The sequence below is a fragment of the Haliotis asinina genome, chromosome 4 (genome assembly GCF_037392515.1).
Source record: "Haliotis asinina isolate JCU_RB_2024 chromosome 4, JCU_Hal_asi_v2, whole genome shotgun sequence".
Classification (NCBI taxonomy): Eukaryota; Metazoa; Mollusca; class Gastropoda; order Lepetellida; family Haliotidae; genus Haliotis; species Haliotis asinina.
The window spans coordinates 47,420,180-47,447,034 of record NC_090283.1 but is presented as its reverse complement, the minus strand read 5'-3'; the positions used below and the strand labels follow the sequence as shown (position 1 = coordinate 47,447,034).

General features: G+C 41.0%; 1 protein-coding gene across 1 annotated transcript in view; it reads left to right on the top strand.

The window, feature by feature from the left end:
- The window catches only part of LOC137281609 (UDP-glucuronic acid decarboxylase 1-like), a 59,795-nt gene extending 33,728 nt beyond the window's left edge, over positions 1–26,067 (top strand). Inside the window, exons 5-12 of the mRNA XM_067812946.1 lie at positions 6,343–6,523; positions 8,284–8,388; positions 8,940–8,999; positions 9,878–9,999; positions 10,654–10,773; positions 11,492–11,654; positions 13,132–13,238; positions 20,849–26,067. Of these exons, the coding sequence (XP_067669047.1) occupies positions 6,343–6,523; positions 8,284–8,388; positions 8,940–8,999; positions 9,878–9,999; positions 10,654–10,773; positions 11,492–11,654; positions 13,132–13,238; positions 20,849–20,953 (963 nt within the window). The 3' untranslated portion in view covers positions 20,954–26,067. The remainder of the gene's footprint in view (positions 1–6,342; positions 6,524–8,283; positions 8,389–8,939; positions 9,000–9,877; positions 10,000–10,653; positions 10,774–11,491; positions 11,655–13,131; positions 13,239–20,848) is intronic.
- The last annotated feature ends 788 nt before the right edge of the window (positions 26,068–26,855 follow it).

Genomic DNA, 26,855 nt, shown 5'->3' with positions numbered 1-26,855 from the left:
CAGTCTTTGCCTGTCATACTTCAGTACCGGTTGTAATGTTTCAAATGTGTTCATTGTCAACATACAGATTTTATGAGAAACTAAAGGTGTATGTAGTATGTGAGGAGACCCATATAGTCTGTCAATCCAACTTTTAGGACACCCCTTTGTCAAATATCACCAAATAACACCACCTGACCACACGCCATTAATGTTTTAATGATCCCTTTTGATGTAATAAGGGAGCTAGTGAGCTTAGGTTTACGCCGCTCTTAAAGGGGCACTGATGCGGAGCATTTTCCGTGGACTGGTGTAAACTTTTGTTATTGTTTTTCTCCCGTGAGTACCCGGATGATATCCCAGAATTCGTGACTGGTTCGTGACCTCTGCTGCGCAGTCCGTAAGCGCAATTGATAGTTTAATTATAGACATATAAACTGAGGTGAAGTCAATTGTACTTCATTACAAATGTATTATGAAAACAAATGAAACACTTTGAAGGTTAATCATCTGCCAGTGGTAGAAATGGTAAAAAACTATTAGGACGGAAAAATAACGAAGCCAATGTACGTCTCTATATTTTGTCTCATAACCCTAATTAGTTTATTGTCATATTTGTATGATTCTGAAAATTAATAAAAGAACACATGATTTGCTTATACTCATAGTAAATTTCTAACATAACAGCAACATTTATACATTGTATAGATTGCCAATGTGGATCCTATTTCACACACATACGCGATCTAGTGTGTGTTTTCTGTCATACAGATTCTGCTGAATGCTACAACAAATAAATTAAAACAAAATGCAAATAATGAACGTAAAACAGACTAATTTTATAGCAACAGTGTCAGGCTACTACCTTGTTCAGGAATGTATCCATCAATATCCACGTAAAAGAAATCGTATTCCATTCATGTGCAGCTGGTAAATAATCCTGCTCTGTGTCGCGTGTCTTACAACTGTCTCATTTGCGAAAAAGTAACACATCGTTTCACGTCTTTCGTTGGTGAAAACTAGATAAACCTCTCATTGGTCTCCCAAGATAGCACACCTGGCAACTAATTGTATGATGTCCACTATTCTAAGTAATTTAGTTGACCAATATTGAGCAATCAATCAATCAACGCAAGGGTGGTTAATTCTTTGAAGGGAGGATGTTGTTTTTGCACTCACACTTTACGACAGGGTGTAGTCATCTACACACACTGCCTTTTGACAAATCCGCTAGAAGAACAAAAGTAATTAATCAATCAGTGTGTTATCGGTTAATCCTTTGATCGATGTTTGTTTTTGTAACTCAGGTGATAAACCCTCTTGCATCACTTACATGCACATATTACATAACATACAATACATTTGCCATTACAGACCTTAATTTATAATGTTGAGTATTTACTCCAGACAGGAGAAATGCCAAATGGGAACCTTTGTTGAGTAACCGAAGTGGTGTTGCTACTAATTATACCTGTTATAAATTCATGAATTGACCATCAAGAGAATGATGACAAATAACACGTGTAGGTTTACACCATCAAACGCGAGTTACAGCAAGGAAGATGTAATCTCTGTGTCGCATGCATCCTGAAAACACTTATGGGCCGAAACTGTTTTGAGGATACCAACGGAATTTCGTTACATAAGGAATACACACAGGCATTTGCAGTGTACTTTGGTAAATAAGTGAAATAAGTTCTTTTTTACGTAAGACAATTTTCAGATTTCTCTACCAAAGCCAAGGTCATCGTTTTTTTGTTTACGAATTCAAATAAATCAACTGTGTGTTTTATTATCATAAATAATAAACCATTGTAGCTACCATAGCTACCAAAATTTACGTATGCTATTTGCTATCACAGCTCAACCAACACTCAAAACTACCTAAATATACAGCTTTGCAATCTTCCGTACTGAAACAAATGGCTTGCTACGTGCCTGTAGACATCATATTTTCATGTAACATGATTAAATATCGAGGTTAAAAACACAGAAATAGGATCAAATTGGATCAGTAAGTATACCATCCAAGCATCTGAAAAGAACTACACTGCTGGGATATATGGTTACGAAACAAATGGCATGTGATGGGCATCCGGCCTCTTGACTGTTTAAGTGAAGAAATTTTGCTATATGGACAGGAGCCCAGTTCCTTTGTCCGTCACGGTCGAAGGAGTGGGCGCTGACCAATTTGCGGTCTGCTTTCGTAATTAGACCGTTAGCGAGAAGCATTATTCGCTCCGCATCAGTGCCCCTTTAACAACATTCCAGCTATATGGTGGCGATTTGTATATAATCGAGTCTGGACCAGACTCAAGTCATCAACAACATGATCATCGATCTGCGCATTTGGGAACTGATGACATTTGTCAACCAAGTCAGTGAACCTGACCACCCGATCTTGTTAATTGTGTCTTATGATGTAATAAAAGTCTTTGTTGCTTACTTGGAGCAAAGGTTACTTAAGTAACTAGTATTTAAATTTCTGTTTGTTGTGGTTTCAAGAGACAGGGTGTAGTCACGATAAGTGTAACAGCATACGGTTTAGGTCAGAGCTATCTTTGTGAGTCAAGGCAAAGCCGTGTAGCATATGGTGTTAGTGGGAGAGTATGATATAACTGCATGTGTATCATTGCACAGGTTGTGTGGATGTCAACAGACAACACATGTTGATTACGCCGTGGCAGATGAACAACACAGCTTGACTTGTAAATGTTATTTGCACTCAGGGAATAGAACTGTTTTCATCGCAGTTGTCTGTCCTAATTTTGCTTTGAGTAAGCAAAAATATTGCACTTGCCTGACTCAAAATGAGTTGGGTATTTTGCCATTTTCCTTTAACTTTAAAAAATTAATAAAGTTTAAGTGTTGGTTAAATGTGCTTGTTATTTATATTTGATCCTTAATATGAGAAACAGTAAGGACTGAAATGGAACCTCTCAATATGACTCAAATATTTTATCTGTACACCAGTATGCAAACTAAGATTTGACATTTTTGTGTGTATGCACGTAAAATCACGTTTATTGAGTATTTACAAAATACTTAAAGACTTAATAGGAATAGAGTTTTCACATGAATATTTGTCTTATTTATGCTGATACACAGCTTATTTTTACCTCTGAGAGAGAGAGAAGTTGCACAGGTGATACTGACATCAGTGCACAGGTGTTGATTGTGTCAAGGCAGATTGACAGCATAGTTTGGTTTGTACATGTTATTTGCATACATTAACATGCATGGTACATTTCAAAGGTAGACGTAATTGAATTTCTGTTACCAGTAGATTTAACCAGGCTGAACTGAAGTGTTGGATCTACATATAACCTAGTCCTTATTTGAAAACAAATATTTATCTCTTTTCAGCATTTGACAAAATTCAATCCTGACTCTGGTTTCAAAGAACTTTTTGAGCAAAGCAGCATGGATTAAGTCCATTATTTTGAATTGGTTGTTAATTTAGATTCAGGAAATATGGTGTGTAATGTGCTCAAACAAATACTGAGTTTAAGTCAATGTCATTTACTTGCATGCATGACTGGCATAGAAAGAGTGGTGCACGGCATGGAGTGGGTATGCTCACAGAAGAGTCAGCAAGTTTTAGAGGTTGAGCCATACAGCATGTCCCTATGGTATCGTCACACCCTTCATTGTATTTAATACAGAAACTGTAATGCTACAGAAAATTGCAAAATTTGAAAAAAACTTAAAACACACTATTTTCTACCCACATTACATGGCCGTTCATCATAGATCTGCTAGTTCCCCTGGATAATCATAATTTCTAGTCTGCTAGTCCCCCTGGATAGGCATAATCACTAGTCTGCTAGTCCCTTGAATAGTCATAATCAGTCTGCTAGTCCCCTGGATAGGCATAGTAACTAGTCTGCTAGTTCCCCTGGATAGTCATAATCACTAGTCTGCTAGTTCCCCTGGATAGTCTAGTCCCCTGGATAGTCATAATCACTAGTCTGCTAGTCCCCTGGATAGTCATAATCACTAGTCTGCTAGTTCCCCTGGATAGTCTAGTCCCCTGGATAGTCATAATCACTAGTCTGCTAGTCCCCTGGATAGTCATAATCACTAGTCTGCTAGTCCCCCTGGATAGTCATAATCACTAGTCTGCTAGTCCCCCTGGATAGTCATAATCAATAAATTGCTGTAGGAAGTAGAAGGAAAACAGGCTGTTACTCTGTATCCCAAAAATTTACGGAAGTGCAAACAGGGTATGTTGAAATAACTCACTTTGGCCTAACTGAATACGGAGTAGAATACGGAAGTTGTTATCCAGAAAAGCATGTTTGCTCATAAAATCGGGCAAAATGACCAGCTGCTGAAAACACTAGACAAGACTATAAATAGCAGTTAGGTCGCTCGGCCAGGTATGATGATGGACCGTCAGATCACCTGCCAACTGCCACAAGGTGTCATCTCAAAGATATTTTTAGCTTTTTCATGTGTGTTGAATATGTCTCATCTTTTGATTAACATCTTCGTGTCTTTCTTTCTTAAAGTTCATGTTAAGATATGTAAACGAGTATGATATCTGACACCCATAGAAAAGCATTAAATGTCTTAAAATATACAGGTGGCATGACTGCCTGGAGATCAGTGTGACTGGATATTAATTGTAAATTGTTATCATACGCCATGTATTTCCCCAGGTTTTTTCTCCTAAAGGATTATCATATGTTAACTGATATCTCTTTTCCCCACTCAACCCCAACCATTATCCGCGACACCCGTCCTAGTTTTGCTTTTGAGATGATCCCCTCCTACCTGTTTCTTTCTATAGTGATAGTGAGGGTCTATTCCCATTTGTGAGATTCCCAGTTGTGAGAAGAAAGAAACAAAAACACACCATACTCTCCTAATTGATAAAATGGATTAACCTTAGATGTGTGAATTTGAGGGATACAGAGTAACAGCCAAACAAACTATTTTTTCTATTTCCAACAATACTTTAGTCTGCTAGTTGTCAGGGCGAGTCATGTTCACTAGTCTGCTAGATCTCAGGGAGAGTCATGTTCACTAGTCTGCTAGATCTCAGGGAGAGTCATGGCCACTAGTCTGCTAGATCTCAGGGAGAGTCATGACCACTAGTCTGCTAGATCTCAGGGAGAGTCATGTTCACTAGTGTGCTAGTTGTCAGGGAGAGTCATGACCGCTAGTCTGCTAGATCTCAGGGAGAGTCATGACCACTAGTCTGCTAGATCTCAGGGGTAGTCATGACCGCTAGTGTGCTAGATCTCAGGTAGAGTCATGACCGCTAATGTGCTAGATCTCAGGGATAGTCATGACCGCTATTGTGCTAGATCTCAGGGAGAGTCATGACCGCTAGTCTGCTAGATCTCAGGGAGAGTCATGACCACTAGTCTGCTAGATCTCAGGGGTAGTCATGACCGCTAGTCTGCTAGATCTCAGGGGTAGTCATGACCGCTAGTGTGCTAGATCTCAGGGATAGTCATGACGGCTAGTGTCCTAGATCTCAGGGGTAGTCATGACCGCTAGTGTGCTAGGTCTCAGGGAGAGTCATGACCGCTAGTCTGCTAGATCTCAGGTAGAGTCATGACCGCTAGTGTGCTAGATCTTAGGGAGAGTCATGACCACTAGTCTGCTAGATCTCAGGGATACTCATGACCGCTAGTGTGCTAGATCTCAGGGAGAGTCATGACCGCTAGTCTGCTAGATCTCAGGGATAGTCATGACCGCTAGTCTGCTAGATCTCAGGGGTAGTCATGACTACTAGTCTGCTAGATCTCAGGGAGAGTCATGACCGCTAGTGTGCTAGTTCCAAGATAGAGTCATGACCGCTAGTCTGCTAGTTCCAAGAGAGAGTCATGACCGCTAGTCTGCTAGTTCCAAGAGAGAGTCATGACCGCTAGTCTGCTAGTTCCAAGAGAGAGTCATGACCGCTAGTCTGCTAGTTCCAAGATAGAGTCATGACCGCTAGTCTGCTAGTTGTCCGGGATAGTCATGATCACTAGTCTGCTAGTTTCAAGAGAGAGTCATGATCACTAGTTTGCTAGTTTCAAGAGAGAGTCATGATCACTAGTCTGCTAGTTCCAAGAGAGAGTCATGATCACTAGTTTGCTAGTTGCAAGAGTGAGTCATGATCACTAGTTTGCTAGTTGTCAGGGGTAGTCATGATCACCAGTCTGCTAGTTCCAAGAGAGAGTCATGATCACTAGTCTGTTAGTGCCAAGGGAGAGTCATCATCACTAGTCTGATAGTTTTCAATGGAAACTTTGACAATGTGAATTTTTAACAAATGTTAGGCCAGTGCCTGCGAAAATGCTTTAAACAGCTGATAAGGACTCATTATGAAGAAGCAGATGTCACTTTCAGCCATCTTTGTTTCAGATCACAGGTGGCGCTGGCTTTGTGGGTTCTCACCTCGTTGACCAGCTGATGCTCCAAGGTCATGAAGTTACTGTTGTTGACAACTTTTTCACTGGCAGAAAGCGAAATGTTGAGCACTGGATGGGACATGAAAACTTTGAACTGCTTCACCATGACATTGTCAACCCTCTGTACATTGAAGGTCAGTTGTGTCAGGTTCCCATTGTTAAGGGATTCTGTTTGCAGAGGAGGCCCCCTGCATCCCTTGTTCACGGGACACCTGCAGAGCAAAGGTCTTCTCCATTGAACATCTATCTGTAACAGTCTGGTTTACTGTGAGAAGTGTGTTAAAAAATGCCATCTATTTAGAAATGTTTATACACAAAGCATTTGTAACATTACAACCTGTCATTACACTATGGTTTATCATAGACTTACAACCATCATAGCACGACAAATGTTTTATGCCTCAGGACCTTGGATAATGAATCTTACTGTTATCAGTGATGGGTAATCTGATTATATATCATTCAATTAAGTAAACTAACCATTAAATTTGCCAAATACTCATGACTCACAAGCCCCTATTCCACAAACCTATCTTAGAGCAAAGGTGACTTCGACTCTCACACTTTAACACTGGCTTATGATCACTGTAATCACTGAAGCACTAAGATGGCTGGAATCTCACAGGCCTCTGTTCCACTAAGTGATCTTAGTGTGAAGGTGACTTCAACTACCACACTTTATCATTGGCGTATGATCACTGAAGCACTGAGGTGGCTTTATGCAACGTCAAAGCAACATGAGCAATATCTTGCCTAATAAATTCTGCTTTCTGTTCACTGAGCACGCTTCTATTATTTTCAGTGTATCCCAATTATTGTACAAGCGGATAACATTTCTATGTACCCCTTTGGGAATGTCGAACTCATTGAATACTTCATCGTAGTAATTCTCTGTCTCAAATAACACCAAATCACGTATGATGTACAGAAATTACCTTTGTTTTGAGAATGCAGAGCAAAGGTTGGGAAATACCTCTAAATCTGCTTTTCTTTTCACCTGCAAAATCTAGCGATGGCCTCAAAGTACCCATTCTTCAAACAATTCAAAATCAACATTGAGGTGTCCAATTCAGGGTTGGAAATAACCGCCGACCTGGAGACCCCGCGCCGGTTGTTATTGTATCAAGCCGTCAGTTTCAAATATGTGCACACCCTTATAGTCTTGAGGAAATTTATATGTCAGTGATGTTTCCCCTTTTTTTCTTTAGTAATGTTCGGATCATCCATGATCCATCATGTTACAATAATTTACAGTTTTACTTCATGGTATTTCAGTGCTTTGTCATAGGATTGTCAACAACAGTCGAACAAAGAAAAACTTCCAAGTGTGCCATAGACTTCGCTTGATTTTGTAGAATCAGTTTGAAACTGTGTACATGTGGACTACTTTGCTTCTATTGGTTTGACTCGAACCAAATGGGCCTGCAGATTTCATTCAGGGCCTGTAGATTTCATTCAGGGCCTGCAGATTTCATTCAGGGCCTGCAGATTTCATTCAGGGCCTGCAGATTTTGAAGCCTGCAGGTAGCAGCAGGCCCTGATGGCCAGCTAGTTAATTAAAGTATTGCAAACACTGGTCCGGTTACATAAATGCATTGTTCACTGGTCCCTCGTGGTACATGGATTGATGTACCCTTGATGTTTGTTACTGATCATATACAAACATCAAGGGTACATCAACTCATGTTCCCCTCATGACCGCTGAACAACCTAGAATAGCCCGTTCATGGAGCTCCCTCTCTACTGACGCCGTCACCAATCACAAGCCCTGAATGTGCCAGGCAACCATAACCACGCTTGGAACTAATCTCTCATCTGACAGTTACGTTTACAAACAGGTGATAACTGTCTTGATGCTTCTTTGTTTGGTTATAATGACATGGTGTTTTTCCAGCGGATCAGATCTTCCATCTGGCATCGCCAGCGTCCCCACCCAACTACATGTACAACCCTATCAAGACAATCAAGACAAACACTATTGGCACCATCAACATGCTTGGTAAGCTGTTTTAACGAAGCATTATTCTGGGTATGTGATTAAATTTCGCGCATATTGACAAACAAACCGGCGCTCAAAACCGTGAAGCTGTGCACATTGTAACATTTCAACCACTTTTATTGTTTAATGACAATTCAAGTGTCTTTCTTTTGCCTGCGTTTCATTGCATGACAGTATTAATTGCAAACAGAAAATTAGTTAAGAAAACTGGGTAAAACACTTAAAATTGGTGATAAAATGAAAAGTGTGTATATTTTTCAATTATAATCAATAATCATTCACTAGTCATCTGATAACTGATAGTTAATTTCGTGTCCAATTCCCACCACTAGCCATGAGCTGTGATCTTTGTCCCAAACAGTAATATTATGGACATTCTGTGATAGGAGCATGTAGATAAATAAATCTTAGACCATACAAGCCAGTGATTGAAATAGATCACGAAACTTTTGACTGTCATTTACCATTTTCTCTTTTCTGAAATAGCGCTAGTGTTTTGTACAAGAGAACCCTTCAGTTTAGGGACTTATCTCTTTTGTCTATCTCTTCAGGTCTAGCTAAGAGAGTACGAGCCCGGCTTCTTCTTGCATCCACATCAGAGGTGTATGGAGGTGAGTGATGCTCTGTGTATTCTCGAGAGAGAAAACCCTTGGTCCCAGTTCTAAAAGGCCTTGGTTAAACAGGTTCCCTTGGAAGCAACACCCATGGGTTCTATTAACATGAAGTAGGGATGGTAGAGGCCATGCCAGGATCTGCTGTTGAATCTTGCATTCACCGTACTATTAAACCTCTTGTTCTTCTTAACTGCCACAATCTGGTAAGAATGGTAAGTAATGAGTAAGCTTGGGCTTTCTGAAATGACAGATGTACTGTTCCAAAACTGTTTGACCAAGCTCTCCCTACACTTTACGTCACAGTTTACCCTGCTGATATTCCAACTGTTCAAGTAATGTTACGTGAAATACTCAAACTCCATCCACTAGTGGTGTTCCGATTACCGATCAGTTGAAATAATCAAAGGCTGGTCACAGTGACCAAACAACCAAGCAACCAATTACATTTTGACACAATCGAACGCAACCAATTTTGGGTCTACTGTGTGTTAGTGTTTGAAACACTTGATGATGGAACATACTGTAGAAGTTGTCAGGGCCTGAAAACCTGTTTGATCCTTAAAACACTCTCATCACTTATTGAAAGGTCATGACAATATTTCTTGAAGACTCCAGGATGTTTATGTCCAAGATATGTTAGTCATTACTTCAAAGTAGCAAGTTCCATCAGGTTATATGTATCTGCAATAGGAACTTCAACAAGGAAGTCGAAAATAGTCGCTAACCAATTTTTTTCAATGATTGCTGGTTCATAATGAACCAATTATGTGTGAGATTCCGACCATGTCCCAACACTACCATGAACTCATATGAACACCCAAACATAGACACACTCTCTGAGACTCTGTCCACTCACTGTCTGATCGTGCCTGCAGACCCCGAGGTCCACCCACAAACGGAGGACTACTGGGGACATGTGAACCCCATCGGCCCCAGGGCGTGCTATGATGAGGGCAAGCGGGTAGCCGAGACCACATGTTACGCTTACGCAAAACAGGTAAACATGGACATTTTGTATTCATGCTAACTTTTGAACAAAAAACGATAACAATATCTGGATGAACAAATTTCTCATTGCATTGAAAGCAACATCTTGGAGTAGGTTCTAACTGTTATCTAGAAACGGTCGACTCGTCACTTGTATTTGTGCACGTAGCAATTTTTTTATTGCCGTTTAAAAAAATAATTTTGACTTGACCCAATCATCCATTGTTAACTATAAGAATGAGTGTCTGTAAGAACAAGTGTGACGGAATCTTACAACTCATTAACACATGGTAAGCTGTATTTCTGAGAGAAAAAAACCCAAAATGTGTTCTTCCCTCGTCACTTTTTTTTTTTAATTAAAAAAGATCTTACCACCCCCCACCTTGTCATTTTTTTATAAATGTGCCCTAGAAACATTCAATTTCTTTACGCAGTCTCATCCTTCCCTACTGCTCCAACTTATGAATGTCTCTCAAAGAGGATAACATTCAAACATTCATGACTCCTTATTTTGGCATTTTGATGCTGATCATTAATGTTTGACATTTGTTATTTAAGTTCCAATTTTGTTAATATAGCAGTTAATTTGAAGTTTTCTAAAGCTCAGTACAATGTAAACAGTTGTTATTTTTCAGGCTAATGAATATTTTCGATTGTTTTATAGGATGGTGTGGAAGTGAGAGTTGCCCGGATTTTCAACACGTTTGGTCCCCGGATGCACATGAATGATGGGAGAGTGGTCAGCAACTTTATACTACAGGCTTTACAGAATGAATCTTTGACTGTAAGTTGTGTCAAACACTGAGATATGTACAACACACATCTTAGCACATGAATCTCTGGATGATCTGGGATAAAACTGATCCTCAGCAATCCTTGTTTGTCAGATCAGGTAGACAGACTAATTTGCTTGATACATGTCATCATGTTCCCATCCTGTACAATGATAGCCTTGATGTCAGTCACAAGATTGTCTGGTCCAGGCTGGTAGATATTATCATGTGAGTGAGTGAGTGAGTGAGGTGGAGTTGAGTTGAGTTGAGTTTTACGCTGCACTCAGCAAGGGTCAGATATTGGTCATATTCCCTTCTGTCAGATATGGGTTATCTTGCTTTGTCCAGATATGGACCCAACAATTTCACCGATATTGAGGTAGGTAAGAAAGGCATATACACCAAAATTATGACTGTATTGAATGATTCGGTTATTTATATACCGCTGTCATATACCGTGAAAAGCCCCATCAACAAACAATACCCAGCACTCATCAAGTCAAAATGTATCTGTTACACTGATAAAAACGCAGCATTAAGGAAAACCTAAGAAATAGAAAAACATGCACAAAGTGAGTTTGCCTTCTCTTGTCTGAAGATTAGGAAGTTGAGAGGGATGTTTCGAACTTTGATCATACTATTCCACATTCATTTGAGACATGGGGCTTCAACTTGTTGAATTCCTTCGAAGGCAGTATTAAATCCCTGCTATCCTTTTTGTTTTGCCAGGTGTATGGGCAGGGTACCCAGACCCGGTCTTTCCAATACGTATCCGATCTCGTAGACGGGCTGATTGCTCTGATGAACAGCAACTACTCCCTCCCCTGCAACCTCGGCAACGCAGAGGAACACACAATTATGGACTTTGCCAAGATCATCAAGTCACTTGTCAGTAAGTGTATCTTCCATAATCTGATGATGCTATGCTTCCACTGAACACATAGCAATAAAACTTTTGAGAATATGTCATACATAATGGGGATTCTGGGTTGATACTGTCCTCACAAAATTGTCCTGCTTTCTCCAGAAGTGACATATGTTCAGGTGAGTGAGTGAGTTTAGTTTTATGCTGCACTCAGCCATATTCCATCTACTTGGTTGTGGTCTGTAAAGAATCAAGTCTGGATTAGACAGTGATCTGGATCCAGTGATCAACAGCATGAACATCAATCTATGCAGTTGTGATATGATGACATGTGTCATCTTGTACAACAGGCAGGGGTACTAAAGAGGAATTCTAACCCTGACACTGGACACTGGTCCATGTAATCAGGAGACATGGTTGATGCATGTACTCATACCCTGCCAGGGTGAAGCCTGTTCATTACATCAATCACTGGTATGTCTCATTTGGCCATGATTGTTTACAGACCAGTCATATAGATAGACTGACTGTGGTGTTAAACAATATACACAAACAATCAAGAAGATAGATTAGATGGTGTATGTTGAAATTGTTTTTGGATTGATGGCCATATTTGAAGGTCTCTCAGGTTGCATGCGTCTTGTTATCCCCCAAGCATGTAATGCAGGGGGACATAGTCGACGCATCGTCTGTCTGTCCGTCTGTGATCATTTGGTTTCCGGAGCATAACTCAGAAACCGTTCAATATTTTTAGACCAAACTTGATAGATATAATAATTTCAACCTATGGTTGTGCCTTTTGCTATTTACAGAGTTTTGGCATTGTTATTTTTTTTGTTTTCCCATGGAATATTTGGTTAGTCTAATGGTGGAGTGGGCTTCGTTTCCGGTGCAGAACTCAGAAACCGTTCAATATTTTTCTGCAAAACTTGCTAGATATGTGTGGCAGACCCCAAAGTGGTGCCTTTTGCTATTTACAGGTTTTTGTGATTTATTATTTTCTGGGCTGAAATTGTTTTTGGATTGATGGTTATTTTTGAAGGTCTCTCAGGCTGCATACCTCTTGTTGAACAGGATGAGATGATATGGCCGTAGTGTATAGCCCCAAATCTCCCAAAAATTTCAGCCAGACCAGAGGTTTGATTAGATGTAAAACGTAGCAACCCTGACCAACACTTGCCTGCCCACAAAATATCTTCATATATTTATCTAAATTTTAACCCAGCTGTCGGGCAAGTGAATTTGAGAATCTTGCAGTCTGTGATGAAAATAACCTGTCCTAGACGGTCGGTCAGGCAGGTATTTCAAATGTTGCTAGCACCTCAGATTTGGGTTGTATGTAACCAGAGCAAAGAATCAACTACACAGTATCTGTTCAGCATATTAATAATTTAGTATAATTTGAATATTATTAGTATGTGGATTTAGTGCATAATAAATGTGATCATAACTTGTCATTATTTTTATTTATGAGATTAATTTCAGCCCCTAACTATATTTACAGAATCCAGCACAAGCAAGATTATAACAAAACCTGCAATGCAGGACGATCCAAAGCGTCGTCGACCAGACATCACACGGGCACGGAAATATCTCAACTGGCAGCCTGTGGTAAAATCCTCACTTTGATTACCTGATTTTTTATTTGTTTTTGTTGAGAGAAACTTCCAGAAACATTATCGAACCTTGCACGTAAATGTAAATGTAAACGTAAGTGTATCATTTCTTTGAGTAATCTGTATGCACATTGAAACAACTCAAAATATATCTAAAAATATTCTGTGTATGCATCCTGGAACAGCCTGAAAATGGAGCCCTAACAAGTGGTGTCCTACTGTTTATTTGGCTGCATAAAAAAATTAGTGGTTTCTCAGGCACATTTTTTAAAAGTGACGAGGGTGGTAGGACTTTATTTTTAATTTTTCATAGAAAAAGAAGTGACAAGAGAGGAACACATTTTTATTTTTGTTCTATCAGAAATACAACTCGTGAAGTTTAGCACCTGTTGGTGGGTTGTTGATTCAGTCACACTTGTTCTTACAGACATTTATTCTTATAGTGGGGAAATGTATGATTGGGATGCAGCCACGTCAAAATTATTTTTTTGAAATGGCAATAAAAAGATATATGCACAAATAAAAGCGGCGTGCCGATGCCCGAGAAATATTTCACTTTATTTATTTAGCCTTACCCATATGGTGAAACATTACCAGTGTCATATATGGGTTATTTTCAAAACTGGTAGGATTTTCAATTCTTTATTACAGTGAAATCAAACTCCTCAAAAATGATTTAATTTTTATTGAAATAAAATCTCAAACACTTAATTTTTAACTTACCTTACCATAGGTCTTATGCATATTACCTCTAGCTTCGCTAAACGAGATCAGACAGTCGTTGATTCGCCATCCCCTCGATGGCTACCTCATGTAATCTACGAATGTAGTCACGGAAGTGACGTGATCTCTCCACTCGCGCGAGAGCGCAGAATCCAAAATTCACTTTTACCTTTAGCGTTCGTGCGAACGGACGTGTTGGTTTGCAGTTTTTTTTCCTACTGTGTGTAGTTTCAATAAAGTTGCTACTCCTTGGTAGGTATGGTTTGTATCCCCTCATTATGTATCAAAGTCAAGTCATACAAGCATTTAATGTGCTTACCTTGCTACCTCGTGTTGTTCTTTTCTCACTCAGGCTTGGCTTGGCCATGTCGGAGGTGAGAACGACATGGCGTCCATGAGGGTAGTTCATCTTGTTGGTGGTTTGCCCGTCATGTTTCTGCCCATGCTTGGTCATTTTCACTTGTGTTTTCGGTATTTAGCATACTTTTTTCTGCCATGAATTTCAGCGTAGCGAAGGCAGCCATTGTGGTTGTTATTTTTCGCTGCCCCGCACTTACGGGTGTGCCTATTTTTTACGTAGGGGTGCAACTACTTTCTACATTTTTATGTAGGGGGTTTTCCTCCTAGTATTGTATTAACATGTCGTCAAGTCGTGGTTTCTTGTCTGTTACAGTTCTGTGTATGACTCGACACTATTGTACTGTCTGCAAGGGGCAGAAATCAGCCAAGGACCCACATCCCTGGTGTCCGGATTGTGCGTCCGCTGTTTGTTCCATCGATAGTCGGTGCCTACACTGTCAAGCGTTATCTCTCACCGATTTCAAGACCTTTTTGGCGGTTCGGAGGAAACGTTTTACGCAACGTAAGAGAAGAATGTCGTCGCCAGCGTCTTCCTTGGGATCCTTACCTGACGACCAAGATCTACCACCGCCTTCAATACCACTATCAACGCCGAGTGTGGAGCGCTCATCTATTACGCCGGCGCGCTCCTCTCCAGAGCCTACGCGTTCGGACGCCTTTGTAGATTTATCTCACCCGGATGCCTTATCCCATCCTGAAGTTCAGAGGCTTCTGCGATCTCTCTTGACGCCGGGCGCTGCTGTACTCCCTACCTCGGTATCTACACCTTTACCAACGACAGCGCCTAGACTTACGCCAGCGCCGTTGCCTGTACCAGCGCCTCTGCCTGTCCTGGCGCCACTGCCTGTCCCGGCGCCTTTGTTTACATCAGCACCGGTGTTTTCGTCAGCGCTTATTCCGACGCCAGCGCCTATTCCGACGCCAGCGCCTGTACCAACGCCAGCGCCAATATTGTTGCCGGACCCTGCTCCTATAACTACGTCTTATCGGATCCCCAGAGTGTCTCATACGCTGACTAAAGAAGAAATGTTACAGCGCCAGCTGGATGAAGAGCGCGCTCGTCGTTTAGAGGCTGAGCGCTCCCGGCGCAGATCTCGTTCTAGGTCCCCGAAGGGTCGGCGCTCTCGTTCTCCACACCGTAGCAGGCGCCGGCGCTCCCGGTCGGTTTCCCGCTCTCCAAGGCGCTCCTTAGAGGAAGACTCACGTACCAGAAGTAGACGTAGAGTGCGATCTCGGTCGGAGGATAATGCCTCGAGGGTGGATCATTTAACTACCATTAGAGTAGAGTACTCCATGACCTACTTGGACACTTACGTGCGGCGCTAGCCATGACTACTACTATGCGCCGATCTGGATTTTTAGATGCTTGTTCTTGGCAAGAGGAATTTAAACGTCAACTTCTTCGTGCACCATTTACGTCTAAGTTCCTCTTTGATGAAAAGATACCGTCGGTGTATAAACAACATGCCGAACTTACTAACACGGAAGTGGCGCTGTCAACTTTCGAGGCCTTGGGCTCTGCATTTCGTGGCCGAGCCAGGGGTAATGCCAAGAAAAGATATGTACCCAGGAGAGAGTCGATCCGTTCCTCGTTTGGGAGGGGACGAGGTCGTACCAAAGACTCAGATGTCCAGCGCAAGCCTCAAGAACGTGGCAGGGATGCCCCAGCTACGTCCGGTCGAGGTAGGGGCAAGCGTCCCTACTCCGGCCGCTGAAGCCATGGACTACTACGACTGGGACCTCCCACCCCCAGTCGTACCAGTTCATCCGACCCCTGTAGGTGGGAGACTAGGGATCTTCTGGGCCAACTGGACATTCCTGGAAGACCCGTTTGTTTGCAAGATCCTGAGAGCCGGCTACAAGCTACCACTAGCCAGAGCTCCGCCGTTGACTACCACTCCCCTGTCACGAGGGTACTCAATAGATCAACAGGTACTTATCCTAGAAAACATCAACATTTTATTAACAAAACATGCTATAGAGATAGTGTCAGAACCCCATCTCTCCCCGGGGTTCTATTCACCCATCTTCCTGATACCCAAGAAAGGTTCCACCAAAATGCGGATGATTCACAACATGGCGACTTTCAACAACCTGTATTTAGCCGAGCCCCCGCATTTCCGAATGACATCACTGGATCAGATCCGAGCCAAATTGTCACCCGGAGCTTGGATGGCCAGCCTAGATTTACAGGATGCTTACCTGCACGTTCCTGTATTCCCACGCCACAGGAAGTTCCTGCGTTTCATATTCAACGGAGTACACTACCAGTGGCGAGTGCTGCCGTTTGGAATTTCTACGGCCCCGTGGCTTTTCACTCGGGTCACACTGCCTGTCACCCGGTTTCTGCACCTCCGGGGGATAGACTTCGATCCTTACATCGACGATTGTTTTCTAAATCACTGCAATCCTCAGTTGCTACGCAAACAACTGGACTTCTCCACACGCCTACTTCAACAGTTGGGATGGATTATCAATTTCGAGAAGTCGCAACTGAAACCAACGCAGGAGTTAACGTTCATTGGGGGGTTGTTCCTGACTCGGCTCAATCTAGTCAGGGTCCCTCCCGATCGATGGCAGAAGATTCTCGCCTTTACGGATCGAGCTCTGTCCCTACCTCTCACCCTCAGAGAATGGCAGTCTCTGTTGGGCTTGTTGACGTCGGCGCAGGACCTCACCCTCAGAGGACGGCTTATGCTGCGCCCACTACAGAGGTTCCTATTACCATTCATTCGAGAGAACGACCTCCAGTCGTCATTTCTTCTACCCCCGCACCTGCATCAGTACCTCAGGTGGTGGACGGTAGAGTGGAACGTCTGCGCCGGTGTTTGTTTGACAAACTTCAACCACGACCACGAATTGTTTGTAGACGCATCCCTCTTGGGATGGGGTGCTCATTTGAACGGCCAGACAACCTCAGGGCTGTGGTCAGACGCCGAAAAGGAGTGGCATATCAACAGCCTGGAGATGCAAGCAGTCATCCTAGCGGTTCGCCACTGGCTACCGGTCCTAACAGACTCCAGACTCCTGGTAGCGTCCGACAATTCCACGGTCGTGTGGGTGATTCACAATCAGGGTACAACCAGGTCCAAACAACTTCTGGACCAGATGTTCCTGTTAGCGGATCTGGTAGACAGCAACGGCATCGTGATCGCGGCTCGTCACATTCCCGGCTGCAAAAACATTCTGGCAGACGCCCTGTCGCGCCCCGGCAAACCATCCCCGACGGAGTGGATGCTTCATCCGGACGCATTTCGCCAGATTTGCTGGCAACTCGGGAGACCACTGGTAGATCTTTTTGCCACCAGTTTCAATCACCAGTTACCAACGTACGTATCTCCCGTGCCGGATCCACAGGCGTGGGCAGTCGACGCGATGTCTCTATCATGGGAAGGACTGGACGCATATGCGTTCCCTCCTCCAATTCTTCTCTCGGATGTAATCGCCAAGATCAGACTGACGCAGAACCTCCGACTGCTTTTGGTCGCACCTTGGTGGCCAGCCAGATCGTGGTTTCCCGATCTTCGACGGCTCGCCAGCGGAGACCCTTACAAACTTCCAGAGTGGTTGCATCTGCTTCGACATCCACACAGTCGACAGCTGCATCCGGATCCACGGCGATTCCATCTTCACGCATGGGTCATCTGCAGAGAGCATTAAAGGCTAAGGGCTACTCTGCGCACGTGGCGAACGTTATAGCTCGCGCGCATAGAGTTTCTACCCGTTCTTTATATGACGACAAATGGCGCTCTTTTGAGAATTTTTGCACACGAAGATCTCAAGATCCCATGGCAGCATCTCCTCAGTTTGTGGCACAGTTCCTTCTCTACCTACGGAACTCTAGACATCTCAAAGGCAGTACCTTAGGCACCTATTTGTCAGCTTTGAATTCTGTCCTTGCTATCAAGTCAGATTCACAGATCTCCAAGATACCGGAACTTATTGCGCTTCTCAAAGCTTTCAAGCTGGAAGACCAGAAGACCAAGTTTCGTCCTCCAGCTTGGGATCTTAATGTTGTCCTTCAACATCTCAGAGGGCCGCCGTACGAGCCATTAGAAGAAGCCTCCTTTGAACATCTTTCCAAGAAGACGGTTTTCTTACTATCATTGGCAACAGCGGCTAGAGTCAGCGAGATCCATGCTCTTGACGTTACTCAGATCCGATTTGAACAGTCAAGACACGGACGTGCTCATTTGGGTTTGCTTTGGGATTTTGTGGCTAAGAACCAGCTTCCCGGGCAGCCTAACAGGTTATTCTCCATCCCTCCTTTGTCTACGATCTTGGGTCATCATGACTTGGAGGAGGAGCTGCTATGTCCAGTCAGGGCTCTCAGATGCTATATTAAAAGGTCAGCCTCTAGGAGACGATCCCGCAAAAGGTTATTCATTCCCTTTGCCGTGTCCTGCAAAGGTGAAGTAAACAGAAATACTATTGCCCTCTGGCTCAGATCGACTATCCTGGCGGCCTATGACGACAAGCACCTGCCTCATCCGGTAGCAAGTAACCCGCACGAGATCAGGGCCTTGGCGTCTACGATGGCCCTCCATCGGAACTGCACAGTACCGCAGATCATGGAGGGCTGTTTCTGGAGGTCATCAACTGTCTTCGCATCCCACTACTTGAGGGACTTGGCAGTTGAAGACGTGGAGGGATTACAGTCATTTGGTCCATTGGTGGTAGCTCAGCAACTTACCCGACCATCCGCCCATTAGGTAACTACACTTCTACTTACCTTTGGTCTTAAGATTAACCTCACCCCCAGGGTGCGTCGGTTTTTCTTTGGAGTTCTATTGGGTTGCTCTTTGTCCTGTTCCAGGTATTATCCTGAGACCGTTGACATTGGCTTTCCCGAGTTCTCCTGATGCATGTGCACTGTTTGCTGAGGGATGGTCCTCTGGAGTCCACACCACCATCCATCTGTCGAAGCCATATGCATAAGACCTATGGTAAGGTAAGTTAAAAATTTATTAAAATCTAAATATTTTAGATATTTAAATACTTACCTTACCATAGGGCGGTGACTCCCTCCCAACGCTGGATGCTCCTCCCCACTTTGGACTCTTCGGACCTTCCGGTTGACGGTAAAAGTGAATTTTGGATTCTGCGCTCTCGCGCGAGTGGAGAGATCACGTCACTTCCGTGACTACATTCGTAGATTACATGAGGTAGCCATCGAGGGGATGGCGAATCAACGACTGTCTGATCTCGTTTAGCGAAGCTAGAGGTAATATGCATAAGACCTATGGTAAGGTAAGTATTTAAATATCTAAAATATTTAGATTTTAATAAATTTTTCAAAAGTACAACCATTCAAACTTAAATGTACTAAGTAACCTTTCAGCTGATACATAAGTAAGTAATTCCACGTCTTAATCAGAATAAGGATTTATGAAATATAATTCATGAAAGATCTTTTAAAGATGGCTGACACAGTTTTTACACTGACTTGATCAAACTTGGTGATAAAAACTATTATCATGAACCTTGAGAGTGGTATTTTGAATCTTTCATCTATTAACCATGAAATAATACCATTCTATTCTAAAACGTTAATTTATAAACTTATCCTATCTCATGTTATGCATCTCTCTTCCTCACTTCGACCATGTGTGGAAACGTGCTGTCAGCTAAGTTTAATCAAATCTTCCTGGCCTCTGACCACCTGACCTCTGACACCTGTCAATCATCTTACTTGTGCAGCTGTCAATCATCTGATCATGTGACTACTTGTACTTGTTATTCTCTTTCTTGTGGCACCACAGTGTGAACGCTTGTTGTCTCTGTGAAGATATAAGTTGAAATTGTGAATACACAATAGAATAGTTTATTTGCATTTATTTGTAGATTATCTGTGAACATTGATATCAGGACCATCACATTTGGGGTAAATCTGCCAATTTTTACCCCAAAATGTGATTTTGTGTAAATTTAAAAATAACAAGACTAGTGGTATACCTCATTTACTAACTAGTAAACATCAAAATATATTTTGTAGAACAAAAACATCCTTTGAAACACACACAGATTTTTTGAATTTGGAACAGACAGAAAATACTACCAATTTTGAAAATGATCTTTATATCATATGAGCACATGCAAATGTCATTGTCATTGTTTCTTTGTTTCGTTTGTAACATCATTTAACATTTGAATGTGATGTCAATAAGAAGGGCCGTTACACTTGCTTATCATGTTTTACTGCACATATGTACATGAATAAGATGGATTATAAAGACATTAATACACTCACAGAAGTGTGTCATATGACTTATATTGAAACTCTTGAAAAATTATGTATTCACCTCTCTCACACATAGGCAATACAAAATTTCACACTTGTTTCGCATAAATTATATGACACGCTTGTGTAGTAATCTGTATATATATTATTCTGCTGGAATAGGTACAGGTTCTATATCCAGAAGTGCATTGTCTTGGTCTAGTGGGTAAAGGTGTTGTTTGCTATGCCTTTAAGGATCTGGTTTGGTTTCTGTTGTAATTTCAAATTTGTTTCCACTGCAGGTACCAATGATGGTTGGAATAAACAAGACAATACAGTACTTTCAAAATGAGCTCAGACGATCTCGCCACAGTGAAAGAAATTTTCATCCACCCGAAAAGCTCTAATAATAAATTCAATCAACCCGCAATAAAGAAGCATCACAGCTCGAATAAGCATCTGGAGGTGGAAGTGAAGACTTTTGGATCATGTCGTGATTTGAGTTGATTTGAGTTGATTTTAGTTATTTATGTCCTGAATTAGAATCTGGCATTGAATGGCACAACTCTCTGGGTTTTGTCATTTGGGTGTGAAGGTTTGTTGGCGTAAGAGGGTTATGATCCTTCGACATTGATGACACATCTTTATCAGCTGTTTCCACCCTGTGTAAAGAATATTAAAGATAAGAAGGAAGATTTAGTCTATTATAATATACTACATATTCCGTGTACTATCCAGATTCTGTCAATTTATCCAAGTACATAACTACAATGTATTTTTTGGATTTTAGCAGTTATTAACACGTTGACTGCCACCAGAACACCAGGAGACGTTTGTTTCTTGTGCCTGTTTTGCCAACATGTGAAACTTGTTTCAAGATACCACTGATGTAGCTATGAGATAACGCATAGCGGCAAATTTGTGATGGCAGTGAACATGTTAATATCAATTTGAAGTTATCTTGTAACCAAGATTAAATGGTATAGGCCATTCAGTCCTTTGATTAAGTGACAATCAGTTTCTAGTTGTAATGTATGCAGAAATTGGCATTTTCTCTTCTGTTTACATAGATATCAGGCCTGACAAGGAAAAAACAACTTAAAACCTTTTTTTCAAAAACAAAGAAATGAGTGCAGAATTAGCCTTTTGCACACTAAACTACGGACTGACAAACTATCAATAAATTCTTAGTTGATTTCGATTTGACTAAGTAAGCAAACATGTTTATTTCATTTCTGTGGTTTTGAAGACACGTAAGTTTTTGTTTCTTTGTTAGGCCTGTGAATATTAAGTGACTTTTGAAATATACCTCGAAAGTTCCTGAATTGTGATAACTTTAAGAAACATCCCCAAAAGTTAGTCCGTCTTTCTTATTGGTGAAAATGTTTCTGACTAGTGCTAATTTCTGTCTCTGGTTTTCCTCAAATTTTCCTCAAATTCCACAAAATTTATTCCCTATAACCATTCCATGACTTCTAGCAAATAGTAGTTTAGACACCTTAGTCACTGTACAGAGTTGTTGCCCTTTGATGTTCAAGGATCTGCTAAATGCCGCTTTGCAATTCTGCTGGCTCTTGAACCTTTTCCTCTTGCATAACACTTGACAGTGACTCTTTGGTGTAACACCAGCTTTCATCTGTGTTATCAGTATGATTTGTTTTTGACAGCTATGACATCAGTGTATATAGTGTATACTGACATAAACTTATTCATTAACATGTAGCTGAAAGGTTAAGCAGGAATAATATCACAATAACATTATGTATCCATGGCCACCCCAAATATGCTTCCATGACAGAGAAATGAACTTCTTCATAAATGTCAAGGATTTTTTGGGATAGAAGGGAGCGCTGAAATCCTTTATGCTTCTGTTGAAGTTTGGGTGCTGCTAAATGAATGTGTTTCAGGAGATGTAAAGCTTAGCAATGCTTTTTTGTGGAATATTGTCATTCTCCTGTTCAAGATGGATGCTGGAGTATGTATGTGGGCTGGGCTGGGAACACTGGTGCGTAGATAGAAGAATGTTTTTTTCTAGCTGCAGGTATCAGAGACCACACAGAGACTTTTTTCACATGTTTTGAATATTGTTATGTTTTGTCTCCCTTACACAGAATCCATTTTTATTTAATTACTACCTCATTTCAGAGAAACAGAAACACAAATATTCCTTACAATTATGGGTGATTTCTGCCAGAGCATTTTGAAACGATGATGTGTCTGAAATACCTTCAACATATATTTATTGGAAGCTGTCAAAACCAGCAGGTTCCAATCGGCAAGTTGTCAACACTGGCAGAAAATCTCAGTTCTGTCTGGTTGCAGACAAAGATAATTTAATAGCTACTAGTATAGGTATACTTATACATGTAATTAGTGAGTCGAGTCCATGTGTGCAGCAATGGAGAGAACCATGTCATACAACAATGTATATAGGAGTGACAAAACTGGTTCAGTTCTAGTCACAGGTAAGCGTGTCAGCTCTACAATCTGGCACGCTGTCTAAACCAGATTATTTCTTCAGTCCTGATGTGTGCCATTTTAGACAGCTTCCACTGTACAACTTAATACTGACATTTGGAACTGTATGTTTATTTTCATTTTGGAGATACAGAATCAGATCTGTTGCTGTAAGATTAGCTTGAAATATATTTACCTAGAGTAGCCTATTCCTTTTGTGGTTAGGTTGTCAGATCTTCAAGCAGAAAGGTGTTAGTAAGAGTACAACACTTAGATGAACATATCATTGGTTGAGTTGCACGGTGCTAATGCTTTTCCATCTTACAGTTAAAGTTACAGTTACAGTTACAGAGGCCTAACACTCCACCCCAGCTGCTGTAATGGATTGTAACAATCCATGTGAGCAATAGGTCTGCAACGATTCGCCCAGACCTCTGTTTGATTCAATTTTTTATATTGGAATCTTAAGCTGATCATTTTCAATTCGATTCTTCATGCAAGTAAAATCATTAGATTTCATGGTTGGCTATTTTAACGTGACCTCCATTGTCAACTTGGCGATGTCTACTGACAACAAAATTTTGTTCTGGCTGCTTGAAAATAATTTCACCTGGTATTCAAATATTGAATCGAAATAGTGATAATGGTTATGAAAAATTGAAACTGAGGTGTCAGATTTGATTTTTCAATGAATCAAACCGAGTCGTTGCAGCACATGTAAGCATGTATTGAGTCCTGATGTGTGTGGAGTGTATTTAACATTACATACAAGTATGGGCTTCTGTCACAGCAGCCCTCACAACCAGTCAATACCCATTTGTCTTTATCCAAGCAACACCAAATATAGCGTATCAATAGACAAAACGTATCATTACACTTCTCTTTATAGATAATTGTGTTCATTAGTATCTAGACAGCAAGCTGATGTAAGATTTACGTACATTTTAACAGTTGTTACACTGTTTACATGTATGGACGTCATGTGCATAATGGTGAGGATATGTCTGTGATTCTCATGAATTAGTTCTTGGAATTGGTCGTTTTGCAAACTTTTGGGAGCAATATCACGCCAGGGAGTTCTTCACCCACGTTAATTTGATTGTTGTCCTTGCTTGCTATTGGCAAACAAGGATAAGTTGAGCATCGATCTGACAAGTGACCCTAATTAGCATGTATGAGTGCCACTCACTGACGCGTGGGATTGTCAGCAAAGGGGTCCCAGGGTGTACCGACTTGCTACACATGAGAGCCTCATGAGCAAGGCATGTGCAACTGAGTGTGGAATCTTATTTCATTGTCATGCTCCGCACGTGCACTAGCCTACATCAGCTCTCCTTTTCACAAACCAAATGGGTTTGCTTATTGCACCGCCTACTTCCCATAAGCACGTTCTCTGTGCCGATCCAACTTATCCTTGTTTTCCAGTATAAGTGTTGTGGATTATGAATAGGTATGCACAAGTAGATCTAGGATATTTTAATATGTTGGTAGCTCATACTACCCTAGTCATTAAGTGATATGAGTGACAGCTCTGTTAATATCCCTGAATAAAGGGACCCCCTGCTCTGGAACCACCAGTGGGGTTGGTTTAGTTTTTCTTTGGTATTTTTCTGAAACATTACTTTTATTTTAAGCTGGGGAACATTTCATACTGTATCATGAATCTATCATCTTTATTATGTTAGAATGCAGTTTCAGGTGGGATGGTGGTAGTAAAAGTTTTGACAAGCTTGTTTTATTTTGGTGAAGAGTTAAAACTTGTGTGTTGATGTTTAATTTAAGCTTGATTTTACATACAGACGTATGATATTTGAATACTGTCCTACTACAGTGTTTGTGTTAATATATGCAAAATATACTGAATATATTATTCCATGGCTGATTCATATTTATTGCATTTAGTACATTTGTACATAATTTGAATATGATTCATATATATATATATTTATATGTTTTACTGATTATTATTGATGTTAGTGTTATGATTGTGATGTTGAAGAAGATTTAATTGTTTCATGATTGAAAGAAATCAAATACTGATTAATGATTTTCATTTGAAGATGGGAATATGAAACATGAAATATTAAGAGTAAAAACTATACGTAATATTCAACATTATTTGCAGTTTGTGAAATAAGCCAAAGACCCAGCAAGACACCAGGACTGGTAACCTCAATGTTGCCAGTCCAAAATGGCTTTAATCAGACCAGACATCAATATATGGTGAATTCAGATGTATGCAATATCAAACATTTTCACCAGACCATCGGGCTGGCTAGCATAAATCTACCCCATCTGTCAGAAATCTCGGAAGGTCAGACGGGCCTTATTTCATACACTGTTATTTGGCCTCCTTTATCAGGAATGGTTTCAATTAACAGAAACATTCTTGAAATGAATTGTTTGTCACGTCGTTATGGTACATAATCAATATATCACAGATTTGTACACTCCATGCTACTTCATCATCGTTATCCTTGAAATGTAGGAAACCCCACCATTGCTGGTCATTAGAGCAACATGTAGAGCAAATGGCCACAAAGCCATAGCTACTGGTGTATGCATTGTTAGTCATGAAATATTGCTGTTTGTGTGATCTATAGAAGAAGCAATTTCGTATCAAACCCACAAAGTATGATAGTAAGAATATGGCTGTCAGCATCAGCACAAGATGTTCTTCTGTTTTTTGGCGCAGTTTTGTAACACAGACTAAGTAACTGTCTCAGCAGTCATTCCAGTTAGTGTTTGTGTTACCCTGGTTACGGTGTTATATTTTCATGGAAAATGCTGTATGTAAATCATATGTACATGACCTGCATGCAACCAACTTCTACCCCAACCACAACTCACAACTTTACCGATAATACAGTCATCATCTTATCTCCCATTCTTGAACACTGCACTAAAGTTACTAAGTCTGAGATGGTCAGTAAATTTACTCGCAGTTCACTGGAGGACACAGTAGACAATATGTAGACTCATGTTGTGATTCAGTTAACAGTACGATACATGATAAAACAACCATTTACTGGTTTAATTAATGATACATTACACACAAAAAAAACCCCATGAAGCAATTCAATTGACGATACAATACACAATAAACTGACCAAGTAGTGATTTCACTGACCATCCAATACACATGATAGACAAACCAGGCATTCTTTTGACAATACATGATGCGATAAACCAACCGGACACGATAAACCAACCATGTAGCAACTGATTTGTCAATACAGGACACAATAAACCAACCATGTAGCAACTCATCTGTCAATACAGGACACGATAAACCAACCATGTAGCAACTTATTTGTCAATACAGGACACGATAAACCAACCATGTAGCAACTTATTTGTCAATACAGGACACAATAAACCAACCATGTACACATTCATTTGTCAATACAGGACATGATAAACCAACCATGTAGCAACTCATTTGACAATACAGGATATGATAAACCAACCATGTACACATTCATTTGTCAATACAGGACATGATAAACCAACCATGTAGCAACTTATTTGTCAATACAGGACATGATAAACCAACCATGTAGCAACTCATTTGTCAATACAGGACATGATAAACCAACCATGTAGCAACTGATTTGTCAATACAGGACACGATAAACCAACCATGTAGCAACTGATTTGTCAATACAGGACACAATAAACCAACCGTGTAGCAACTTATTTGTCAATACAGGACACGATAAACCAACCATGTAGCAACTCATTTGTCAATACAGGACACGATAAACCAACCATGTAGCAACTCATTTGTCAATACAGGACACGATAAACCAACCATGTAGCAACTCATTTGTCAATACAGGACACAATAAA